A 12,547-nucleotide genomic window follows, 5' to 3' on the forward strand; every position below is an offset into this window, starting at 1 on the left:
AAATTCGAGTTATGTAGCATTGCTCGCTTCCATTGGTACAATGAATGGGATTTGTAAAACAGAATTAACACAAAAAATACACAAAATCTAAATTAATGTTGTATATTTATAGTTATTGTGAGTCACACCATAAATAAACCTTTACCCTTTGATTGCTAATTCTGGACAATTTTTTTGTTTTTTGGGTTCCTAAAATTGTTGTTTGTAAAAATCCCAACAATTTAGTTCCTCATAATTTTTTTTTTAAAAAAATAATTGTGGCAGAACCATTTAATACAATGTAATAATGCACACATGAAATAATAAACATTTTATCACACAAATGTTGTTATTGTAAAAATATTGATTTACTTAGATCTTGGGATTGTTCTATCTCAAAATTATTTCATATGTGATAATCTTATTCAGGAGTGGAGGCACATGAAGATCAGGAAGGTCGTATGTCCCCCTCAACTTTTGAAAATTATAACTTTACTTCTAATAAAAAAAATTTCAATTTGTTCCTTTTAATTATGTTCATAAAATTTATATCCGTTAATTTGTCATTTTAAATGTTTGATTATGCTTTTTTTTTTATATATATATATAAATTTTTTATTAGAGAAATGCTATGTGTCACCATTTTTTTGGCCTATTTTATATCACATCATATATGGATACTCATAATTAATTTATTTGTTTAGAGATAATTATTACACAATCAATGCTAACTACTAATATATTACCATGCCATTCAATGATTCAAAATTGCGAAAAAAAAGAAGAAGAAACAAGTGATATATAGCAATCTCTTTGTATTATTTATTCATCCTCTTTTTTTTTTTCTTTTTTTTTTTCTTCTTCTATTCCTATCTACATCTCTTTTTGTGCAACTGGATATAATTTTGTTTTCATATTTTATGAGACATGTAATTATTTTTTGAAACATGTGATCACCCTACATAAAATTAAATTTAAAAAAAAAATTATGATCAGGTTAAGTTTGGGTTAAGTTCTATTGTGATTGGCTCAAGCTTATATCAAAGGGTATTGATATTTAGACCAATTTTTTAGATCTAATGATATGGCACTTTATTAAAATATCAAAGTCAACTCTTTTTTTTTCTCATTTATTCTTTAATTATTAATCAATCATTTTATTAACACATTACTGGGTGTAAAAAAAAATCTAAAAAGTGTACTTTATCATTTTTCTAATATCAAAATATAAAAATTAAGTTAAATTATAATTTTTGTTAAGATTTCAACTCAATAATATTCTGTTTGAGTTAGAGCATCTCCAACGGTAGTAGGCATTTTACCTATCTAAATATTACTATAAAGTATATATTTTATTTTGCCTATCAACTGTTTTATGTTTTTACTCCAACCATGCTCTTTATTTTAGCTATTAATCCAAATACTATTAATTTTATAGAATGCCACGTCAACAACAAAGATGGAGGGAAATGATCCTAATGATTGAATATATTTTGCCTAGCGTTGAAGGCTAGCTACATGTAGCTAGTGAATATGAGTTGAGCCAAAATGCCTAATCATATGCCTAGTGCGTTGGAATTGAAAAAAGTGAATCACACTAGGCATTTTAACTAGCAAGTATTATATGCCTAGTGCATTGGAGATGCTCAAATCTGATTCCGCCACTGGTGTTACTATTTGCCATATGTTTTTTTTGGATAATTAATTTTGTCATGGGCTAGAGCTTATGTTGGAGAGAATTATAATCGGTACAGAAGAAAAGTCTTCAACCCCGTGTTTATTATGTTAGGATGTCCTGTCACACTCAACTTCGCTGGTTGGTACCGCGTAGGTGAGAAGCCACTGCATCCACGCACAGCGAGAAACATGTTTCACGTTGTACATACCACCATCACAATTTTCCTATATAAGTACCCCACTTTTCATACTCAAAATTATCATCAAACAACAAAACCTACTCTCACTCTCTCTCTCTCTCTCTCAATATACTATCCATACATGGCATGCAATTTTCAATCTGTTTTTCTTCCTCAAGGAAAGCTTTCTAGATTTGGATCAATAGTGTCAATGAAAGTAAACTTGCCGTTGAAGGCACAGCCTGAGAATGATACCCAGACCATGGCTCCGACTATGCCTTCAGTGACAAGTAAAGAGACATTGAGTAGTGGAGGAGTGATGTGCCCACCTATGATCACGACGAAGTCATTGACATGGAGGTTGCTTGAGGCGGAAGAGAGAAAAGTCGGTAGTACTGGAAAATTTGGAAAGTATGGAGGGAGGTTCGTCCCCGAGACATTAATAACTTGCTTGGACAAGCTTGAAGCTGAGTTTAACTTGGTCATGCATGATGCTGAGTTTCAGGTTTGTCATCACTTCATTTCTATTGTTTCCATCTTTGTTAGTAGGTTCGAAAGAAAATATTTTTTGTTTTACTATTTTTTTTAATATTTTGTTATGAATTTAAAATTGCTGTAGCATAATATTTGTGGTATGGTCGTGTTGATGCCGCAACGATAAAGTGGTGATTGTAGCAGTGGAGCCACAATGAATGGAAGGTCTTTCGTGATAAAAATATAAATAAGGGACCATCCTAAAAATGAAAGGAATGGACAAAAATATAAATAAATTATTATACCACCCTAAAAATGGAATGGAAATTCTCCGATTCTGTGTAACATATATCATTGTTGGATTTATTAAGATCTCATTTTAATAATTTAAAATGAGCAAGAATCCTCTAGAGTTTTTTTTTTTCTAAAGTTTCCTAGAGTGATGTGTTGTATGGTTGAGATTTAATGACAAGTCACATCAATTTTTTAGCATTAAATCTCACCCATACAACACACCACTTTAGGAAACTTTAGGAAAAAAAACTCTAGAGGATCCTTGGTGATTTAAAATATTCATTTTGTAAGGTTCTTTGTATATATTATTTATATATAAAAAATTAAGTGCATATTATTCATAACCTATTTAATTTAGGGTGCATGTTACTAAAAAATAGATGATTTTTAAAAAAAATATTTTTATCATATTTTTGTTTTAGACAAATGCGATATATTTCATAAGTTACGATTATCAGATCGATTACAAAATGAATACTTCAATTTATCGAAATAAAATTCGTGGTGTATCTCACAACTCCAAATAACATTCTCAAGTTAAGATCAAAGACTAAAAGAGCTCCAAATCATATATATATGTATTTAATTAAAATAAAAAATAAAAACAAATTTTATTCCATCCAAGTTTTCTAATCGAGACCAAAGTCACTTTTGAACTCATTGTCGGTGGTCTTTTTAACAGTACAAGGTCTCATCATTGTACTTGACATACAAAATGTGCAGTCATTTTAGTGCAACTCAGTCATTTTTCCACCATTGTTTCACTTTATTCAACAATTGACACATGTTTTATTGTTTTTTTAGAAAATAGGATACATGTATCATATTGTAGTGTGAAAATAGGATATATGTATCATAAAATAGGATATTAGTAATAATAATACGATAATGTATTCAATCACGTCTTTTCAAATATGGGATTGTACATGTATGATTTTTTGTAATCCTCCTTAATTCTCAAAGGCCTATTATCTCGAGAATAGTCTTATAGATTGTTATTTAATTATTAAGGATTAGTTTGATTAGTAGGATAATTTATAAAAGAAACTAATTGAGTGTTGAAATAAATATGTCATTTAGGAGGAGCTCGCAATAGCCCTAAGGGACTACGTTGGACGAGAAACACCTCTATATTTTGCTCAAAGGCTCACGAATCACTACAAGAATAGTAACGGTAAAGGACCGGAAATTTATCTGAAAAGAGAGGATCTCAACCATGGTGGAGCGCACAAGATCAACAATGCCATCGCTCAGGCAATGCTTGCCAAGCGAATGGGCCGGAAAAGCATTGTGGCAGCCACCGGAGCAGGGCAACACGGGGTTGCAACTGCAGCGGCTTGTGCCAAACTCTCTTTGGAGTGTACCATTTTCATGGGTAGCCTAGACATGGAGAGACAATCATCCAATGTACTCCTAATGAATCTTCTAGGTGCTCAGGTACAGTAGATTCATTTTATATATTTGTTACAGTATTTAATATTAAGTGAACTTGGGCATATTACTAAAAAATTTACATTTTTTTGATTTTTTTTTTAATTTTTAGTGATATTTTTTTAGAATTATGTTAATTTTTTAATCTTTCAAGTGTGTCTTGTGTAAACTAATCTAAAAAGTGTTTAGAAACAAAAAAAAAAAATGCAACTGCTTCTGATTTTTTTTTGTTCTTTCTGATTTTTTTTTTTCAAATTTTTTTTTAAAAAAATTACTTTTCTAGTCCATTTTCTCAAGTAGAATTCAAAAGCATAAAGAGCTTTTGACGGTTTAGTATGTTCATTTTGTAATTTTTCTAATCGTAAATTATCTGTAAAAAGAATTAACTTAATTTGATAATCATAGGTGCATAAGTTCAACATAATTTTCCTTAAAAAAAGAAAAGGAAAAAAAAATCAATTATGATTTTGAAAATTAATTTTCTATTTTTTTTTAATATAAACATAATGAAATCATATTGTTATGATTATTGATCAATTTAATTTTTTCAAATAAAAAAAATACAAAATGATTAGATCAAATTATCGAACTGGACTTGTGATAACTACACAACCTGTATACACCCTCCAAATTGGAGAGATGTCGTCTATTTTAATTATTGAGTTCAATTCAATCAACTAACTATAAAAAGAAGTGGGGCTCACAATTTTGGAATCACTATTGTGGGACTTACGTTCTCTCACAATCAGTAAACTAGATTATTCAAACACCAAAGAAAATGCCCACTTTTTGTGAACTGAGTAGGTACACAAAATTAGAACACATAAAATATATTTTATAATAACCATATAATGTATTTTTTATACAATTTTTATATTCTAATTCTGTGTACATAATATTGTTATTCGAATTATGAGTAATTTCTTACTTCCACATGTATGTAGGTTAAATTTGTTGATGGAAACTTCAAAGATGCAACCTCAGAAGCAATAAGGAACTGGGTTGGGAACCTTGAAACAAGCTACTACTTAGCAGGAACAGCAGTAGGGCCTCATCCATCTCCGACCATGGTTCGGGAATTCCAATCGATCATCGGAAAAGAGACAAGAAAACAGGCTATGGAGAAGTGGGGTGGCAAGCCTGATGTCCTAGTTGCCTGTGTCGGAAGCGGTTCCAATGCACTCGGGTTGTTCCATGAATTTTTGAGAGATGAAGATGTGAGACTGATCGGAGTTGAGGCCGGTGGCTCTGGCGTAGACAGTGGGAGGCACTCTGCAACTCTGGCTAGAGGTGAAGTTGGGGTATATCATGGAGCCATGAGCTACTTGCTGCAAGATGATGAAGGGCAAATTGTTGGGGCACATTCTATTGGTGTTGGGTATGCTTTTGCAACTTTGATTTCTGATATCTATGCATGAGAAAATTATAGCACGACTCTATATATCATCGGAATATTTCATCTAAATTGTAGTTTCTCATTTATTTTTATTTTTTAAATAGAGTAGGTACTATATATAAATTATAAATCTGGTGATAAATAGTATTTTTTAAAATATTAGGTGATCCTGGAACATATAAAAATTTTAGAAGTCAGACTTTCTCGTCTTTAAAAGTAAAAAATTTCTTACAAAAACTTTAGGAAATTAATTTTTATCGGGGAGTTATCACCAAAACTGAATTTTAGTGAATTTTTTCTTTTTTTTAATAATGATGCTAATAAAATGTACTTTTAGGGATTAAAAAGATTCATTCAAAAATGTTTGCCTTTTTAGACAAAAAAAAAAAAAAAAAAATTGGATTCAAAAGAAACTAATTCATCACTAACAAAATTCGTAGCTCAAAATATAAAAATGACATAGCATTTAAGATATTTCACCCCTAAAAATCGATTTTATATATAAAAATTTTATTTTTAAAATTTTAATTAATTATACTGTGGCTTGAGATTACTGTGGGTATTTTGGTCCTTGACTAATCATCGTTGGCCATAGCAACAAATGTCATCTCAAGATTCGTTTTTGCTAGATTTCCAAGAAGAGTCTTAGACTCTCAACAAACGATGGATCTCAAACTTACATTTACGCCGTGACTGAGAGATTTGAGAATGGATTTGGAAAAAAAATAGAAAAATGGTGTGAAACTAGATAAAATGTAAATATATTTTATTTATATTTCACTTATCTTTTTCCTTTCCGTTTCAAAATCCCTTCACAAATCTCATTACCAAATAAAGCGTTACTGAGATAACTAGTCATATATAATTGATTAAGATCAAAATTCTTCCCTTCCACATTACAAGTATTACAAACATTTCGATCATGATTCAAACAAGAACTTCAATTTTTTTATTTTTTTTTTAATGCAGATTGGAGTACCCAGGGGTTAGTCCAGAGCTCAGCTTCCTTAAAGACATTGGAAGGGCAGAGTTCTACACTGTCACTGACCAAGAAGCCATTGATGGTAAGATTGCTAACTTTGAATACAAGAAATAAAATTTATAATCTTCAAACACCGGATGGTCTATTCTAAAATCCCTTCTTTACGTCTCTAATGTACCCTGATCGTTCTGAAATTTTGCATTATAAACAAAGATACAAAAAACCAAAAAAAATGGGACAAATGAGGATCCCTAGATTTTGGGGTATTTAAAAGAAAAAAACAGTATTTTTGACCCTGTAATATTAAGAAATTTTACATGGCTCCCTAAACTTCTAAAAAATTCATGATAGAAGATAATTTTTTTGCCCTCAAAAATTCATGATACCTTCTAAAACAGTATTTTTAAATTGTTTGCTTAACAAAATTTCTAAGCCTACCACTGTTCTGGCCTGATCTTTGTGTCTTAATTGGCCATATATAGAAGTTTGATCTCTCTTTTTTGGCTCACAGCATATCGACGACTATGCCGACTTGAAGGAATTTTTCCAGCCTTGGAGGCCTCTCATGCATTGGCATTTCTGGAGAAACTTTGCCCTACTTTACCCCATGGCACAAAAGTTGTAGTTAATTGTAGTGGGCGTGGAGATAAGGATGCTAGAACAGTATTCAACTATGAGCTATACTAAATGGAACCCCATAGTTTGCTTTGATCTAACTCAACAATAAGCCAAACAATTGGCGGCACAGTCTCTACCTTCAAAAGAATTATCGACTATGGTTTAGCCCAAGAATCACAGCCTTATCGTTTTGCCAATTCACACTCCAAAGTTCGAAAGACATCTCTTAAATAAAAGTGTCATACACCATTTAAAAAGTTTATATTAGGCATCATTAAAATCTGATGTAGGATAGCATTTATGCAAATGTAACCATTAATCTGGATGAAGTGACAAATGTAATTATTATTGTTTTCTTCATCAATAAAGCTTAATTTTGCTGAGAAAAAAAAAATATTGGACGAAGTGGCAATGGTGCCCAAGATGTAACATATTGTATAGGTATATGCTCAATAAATACTTAAACCTAATTATGATCACATGGGTCTCTTACATTTGAAATTTTTGAATTTTTTTTGAATATTCATCAACCCATAAGATTGTTTGTGATTATTCTCTGATTAATTATATGGTCTATTCAATGTTGGATCTTGATCTCTAAAAGAGATTGCCCAAACCTTCTCTATTTATTTTGACATATGACAAGGCATTAAGCCAATCCCAAGATTTAAAAATATAATATGTCTGATTTGTGGATAATGTTAGAATAAATTATCTTGATGGGAATATTTTAGTCATTTTACTAGACAATAATTCAAAAATAAGTTGTCTCACCTCTCTTGAGAATTAGTTATCTCAAATCACAAAAATTGAATCAAATTCAAAATAATTTTATTATCATGCAATAAATAGACTTATCACACTATACTCATCCCAAAATCAATGTGGCCATATGAATTAACTCTTGATAATCCTTCTAGACAGGGAAATTGACTCTAATAAAAATATTTTAACATTCCCAATTCATCAAATTTCGGAAAAATTCTCACCACTAAAGTTTGTCACCTTATCTCATCTTTTTGTGTGGGCATTGGTCAACATCAACACTAGATGTTGGTGGATTTAAAACTTCCTCAAGTATTTTTTGAATCAATCACATTTAGCAACATTACAATTTTAACAAAATTTTATTGTGTAAATTGTTAAAAAAATCCAAGAAAATGAGGGAATAATATATTAGATTCAGTGGACATTTTTTGTTGGTGAGTGGTCTATCTTTTGTGAAATAATTTGGTGAAAAGTCATTTTGTTGTACACGAAGGATTTTTTTTTTTCAATTTTACCCCTTAATTTATCTGTTGACTTTTTTTTTATCTGTTTGACTTTTCGTTGACTATCTGTTCAAATTTATATCTATCTTAAAAAAATTTCTTTATCTGCTCAATTTTTTGTCTATTTGTTCAAATATTTTTTTATCAGTTTCATAACGTATTTTTTTATTTATTAAACTTCACATCATTTTCAAACTTTTTATCTACCTGTACCTCTCTCCATTTCTTTTTTCTCTGTGTATCTGTTGAATTTTTGCACATCACTTTATCTCTTTCTATTTATTAAATTTTTACACATCTCTTCTCTCTCTTTCTTGAATTTTAATCTATTCAAATTTATTATCTGTTCAAATTTTTGAACAAATCTGTCCATTTTTTTTTTTTTTGGGATCTGTTGCAATATATTTCTTTTTCATCAACAAAATTCTTCATCATCATCCACAACAACAACAATAACAACTAAAAAAAAATGAGAATTGAACAACTAACCTATGAATTTGATGCTATTACAGATTTATTTTACCAAACTAAATTGTATCGATTAAAATACATATCTATTGTCATATATCTCATTTTTTTAATTTGTTGCAATTTGTTTCTTCGTATCATCATCAACAACAATAATAGCAACAATAAATATATAGAGAAAGAGAACCGAACCAAGAGAATAACATCACATGGGACAGGTATATATACATACATACATATAAAGATGTATATACAAACATATATATAAACATTACATACATATATCTATTGAAACATATATATGTTGAAATATGCCTATGCATTACATATGCATATATATATATATATATATACAAACACTACATACATGGATCGCGAACACGAAGAATCATAATCATGATCTACAAAATATATATACACACATGTTGTAATAAATAATATTTATTTTATACATGCATGTATATATGTATAAGGGGCAATTCCACCAAAATATATACATGTATATATTATGATAGACTTGCACAAACGTATAAATAATACAGTGATGACATAAGTATGATAAAATGAATAAAAATGAAATAAGATAGATTAACTTGAACGGAATAAAAGAAATAAATAGATAATATAAATATTGTTCATTACGATGAACAATGTATATAAATATCCACCTATGGTTTTAAACAAAATCAAAATAGCTAATGCATACTTTTTGACTCATAATTTTTTTTTTTTAATAAATGAACTTTTTTTTTTTCCAACTCTCTCTCAATTCTGAATTTCTCCTCGAGCCTCTCTTTCTTTCTCAGCTCTCCTTCCCTTTTCTCCTCTTGAGCTGCTCTATTTATAGAGCTAAAGAAAGGCATGATGAAGATATGATGATGATGAATGGGTTGATGTTGATGATGATGATGTTGTTTGATTGAAAAGTCAAAAAGCTAATTATTTGGTAGAATTTGTCCACTGACTTTTCATTTCTTTTTTCTTCTTTTTTTTCAAACTATTTAGAATTTTATTTGGTGTAGTTGAGGCATATGAACTTCTTGATTTGGACAGTTGAGATTTTCCTGATCAATAAGGAAATAATTAGGTGTAACACAGTACAACATAATTTTGTGATTCTCCTCCTTGATTTGTTAAAAAAAATACCCAACCAATGTTCAATTTTAACAAAAAATTGTCCTCAAAGGTTTTTGGGCATTCCGAATCCAATAGTGAGTTCTATTTCTACAAATTCTTTAGACTTGGGGCAAAATAAGGTATCAACAGTTGCCCCTCTTTGTATAGTTTTGTTTGATTAAAATTATACAAAGATTGAAAGTGAGACACATTTTTCCCAAAGAATACCGAATATTATTATTTTTTACCATTTTTTCTCAATTTTTTTTTGTTTTTTTTTATTTTTCTTTTTACTTTTTGTTTATTTATCTTTCCCTTTTTTTATTTTTCTTTTTTCTTTTTATATTTTTTGTTTGTTTGTTTTTTTCTTCGTTGAGGCGACAAGCTCCTCTCTTTCTTTTCTTCTTCTGTCTTTTCTTCTTCTTCTTCTTCTTTTTCTTCTTCTTCTTCTTCTCTCTTTTCTTCTTCTCCTTCTCCCGAAACGCTGAGCGCTGTATTTTGAATTTGCAATTTTACCATCTATGGCTCATGACGACCAACACCTCGATTCACCTATCGCTTATCCTGATCTCCTCCTCTTTGTTTTCTTTCTCTGCCCCATCTTCTTTTTAATCGCGGCCTGTAAGAGAGACACGGAGAAAAAATCTGCAAATCGCCAGTCTGTGACAACTCAAATCTCTCTCTCTCTCTCTCTCTCTCTCTCTCTCTCTCACATGGCTTCTTCCCGTCTTCTTACTCTCTTCCTAACCTTAATGATTCCCTAGTAGAGATACCTGACCTCCTCTTGTTTTCAACTTTCCATTAAACAATTGATGGCAGCTCAGTATGATACTGAAGTTAATTCCCATACGTTGAAGTCGTATGTGGATACCGTAACTGTTGTATCCAATATGTCACGCCAGTCGCAGAGTAGAGTAAATGAGGTGCAACGACTGGCTGCACAACTCACCATCTTCCAGCATATGTATCAAGGCACTTGACGGGAGATAAGCCAGTTAAAGAGGCAGAACAAGGAGTTAAAGTGCCGAGCAACAATCATGGAAAAAGCATTGATGCTTGGGTATACCCCCTTTGATGGCCAACGGGGATACATTTCCTTCGGAAGCCCTCTAAATGCTGGAGCAAGGTCATTAAGGGCCTCCGCAAAATGAAGATGATGCGAGGCAGCCGACAGTAGAGTCGAGTAGTACAGCTGTTTACAAGTGAAGTTTGCTTTCGACCTTTGCCACCAAACTTGGCACATTGCCGAAATCTGTGGAATCTGAGACAGATGACCTTTTTTCCTTCTGTTTTTTTTTTTATTTTGGATTATTTTTTTATTTTGATTTTTTTAGTTCATATATATATATATTTGGGTATTTCTGTATTTTGAATTTGTTTTTTTTTTTGGTTTGCCACTTGTATTTGATCTTGGATCCTCGATTTGAAATAAAACAAATATTCTATATAAGAACGATGCATGAAAATTATTTATTGTAGTTTCATTATGTAGATGAGAAAATTGTATTATGCATACGAGGTAATATACCATGTTTTCAATACCAAACATACGAGAAGGTATTGTTTGTATTGGATGCTAAATCACATATGAGGATTTTCACGGAATGTATGGAATTTGTTGTTGGAATTTTCATTAAGCATATGAACAAAATATATCATGCATATGAGATGATATGTCATTTTTGAAATATCAAATATACGAGAAAGTATTTGTTTGTACTGGAGGACAAATCACATATGAGGATTCCATTTGAGATATCTGAATAAAACCAGACGTGCAAATAGATATCTTTTTGAATTATTTTTTATGAAAATTATTTATTGAGATTCCATTATGCATACTGTAGACACCCCATTTTTGACCGTCCTCAAGACTTGGACGTCACCGTTTGAACACTCGGTGATTATCCATGTTTGTGTTCGTTTGGAGTTCCCAGAGGCCTCGGCTCGCGTGCCTTGCCTCAGGATCTCCGAACTCGACCGTTTAGTGTCTGGTTTTGCACCAAACACTTGCATCTTGCCTTTGAGAGGCAGGGTGGGGCTTGTAGACCATCCCCACCCACCACCGGCATTGGCTAGAGGCCACCGGCTGGTTTTTGCTGCCACCGGCAATATAGTTTGCCGGCCGGCACTCTTTGTTGCCGGTCAGCACTATTTGTTGCCGACCGGCACTCTTTTTGGCCAAGATGGCATTTTTGGCCGGCCGATTGCTGTTCATCTGCTTTTGCAGATATTTTTAGACAGCTGTATTGCTTTTGCTCCCCTCCATACACGTGTATGGAGGGATCTCCCTCTTGCAAAGCTTGTCTTGTAAGCTTTACAAGAGGCATATAGAGAGAAGCCCTCTCTAAGGCAAGAGAGAGAGGCTTTAGACATTTTTGAGAGAGAAAATACAGAGGAGAGTTCTGGTTTTCTAGGGTTAGGGTTAGACATACACAACCTATCTCTCTTTCCCTCTCATTTTGTTCACTAGGTGTTTTGTGTCTCACTATTGCACACAAACACCTAGTGTTTCACCTTCCTCTTGGAGCTGAGGTTCTAAAGAGTGTGTTTTGAAGTTTTGGTGTTCGATTCAAGCTCAAGGAGGCCATTGGAGCACCATTGTTGAAGAGGACTACAAGGGTGAGAAACTAGTCCCTTTTTCTCCCTTTTTTGCATTGAT

General features: G+C 31.8%; 1 protein-coding gene across 1 annotated transcript; it reads left to right on the forward strand.

Annotated features, from left to right (window-relative positions):
• The first annotated feature begins 1,915 nt into the window (after nucleotides 1-1,915).
• Nucleotides 1,916-7,531, forward strand: LOC114257089 (tryptophan synthase beta chain 1). Its single transcript, XM_028196811.2, has 5 exons — nucleotides 1,916-2,340; nucleotides 3,684-4,040; nucleotides 4,979-5,412; nucleotides 6,400-6,494; nucleotides 6,924-7,531. The coding sequence occupies exons 1-5, from the start codon at nucleotides 1,978-1,980 to the stop codon at nucleotides 7,097-7,099; spliced, it is 1,425 nt and encodes a 474-aa protein (XP_028052612.1). The 5' UTR covers nucleotides 1,916-1,977; the 3' UTR covers nucleotides 7,100-7,531.
• The last annotated feature ends 5,016 nt before the right edge of the window (nucleotides 7,532-12,547 follow it).

The sequence above is a fragment of the Camellia sinensis genome, chromosome 9, assembly GCF_055761805.1.
Source record: "Camellia sinensis isolate YWXY chromosome 9, ASM5576180v1, whole genome shotgun sequence".
In the NCBI taxonomy this organism is placed as follows: Eukaryota; Viridiplantae; Streptophyta; class Magnoliopsida; order Ericales; family Theaceae; genus Camellia; species Camellia sinensis.

Coding starts and splice junctions, on each gene's coding strand:
- LOC114257089 (XM_028196811.2), top strand. CDS start 1,978: ATGGCATGCAATTTTCAATCTGTTTTTCTTCCTCAAGGAAAGCTTTCT. Junction 2,341..3,683: donor TGCATGATGCTGAGTTTCAG/GTTTGTCATCAC, acceptor TATGTCATTTAG/GAGGAGCTCGCAATAGCCCT. Junction 6,495..6,923: donor TGACCAAGAAGCCATTGATG/GTAAGATTGCTA, acceptor TTTGGCTCACAG/CATATCGACGACTATGCCGA.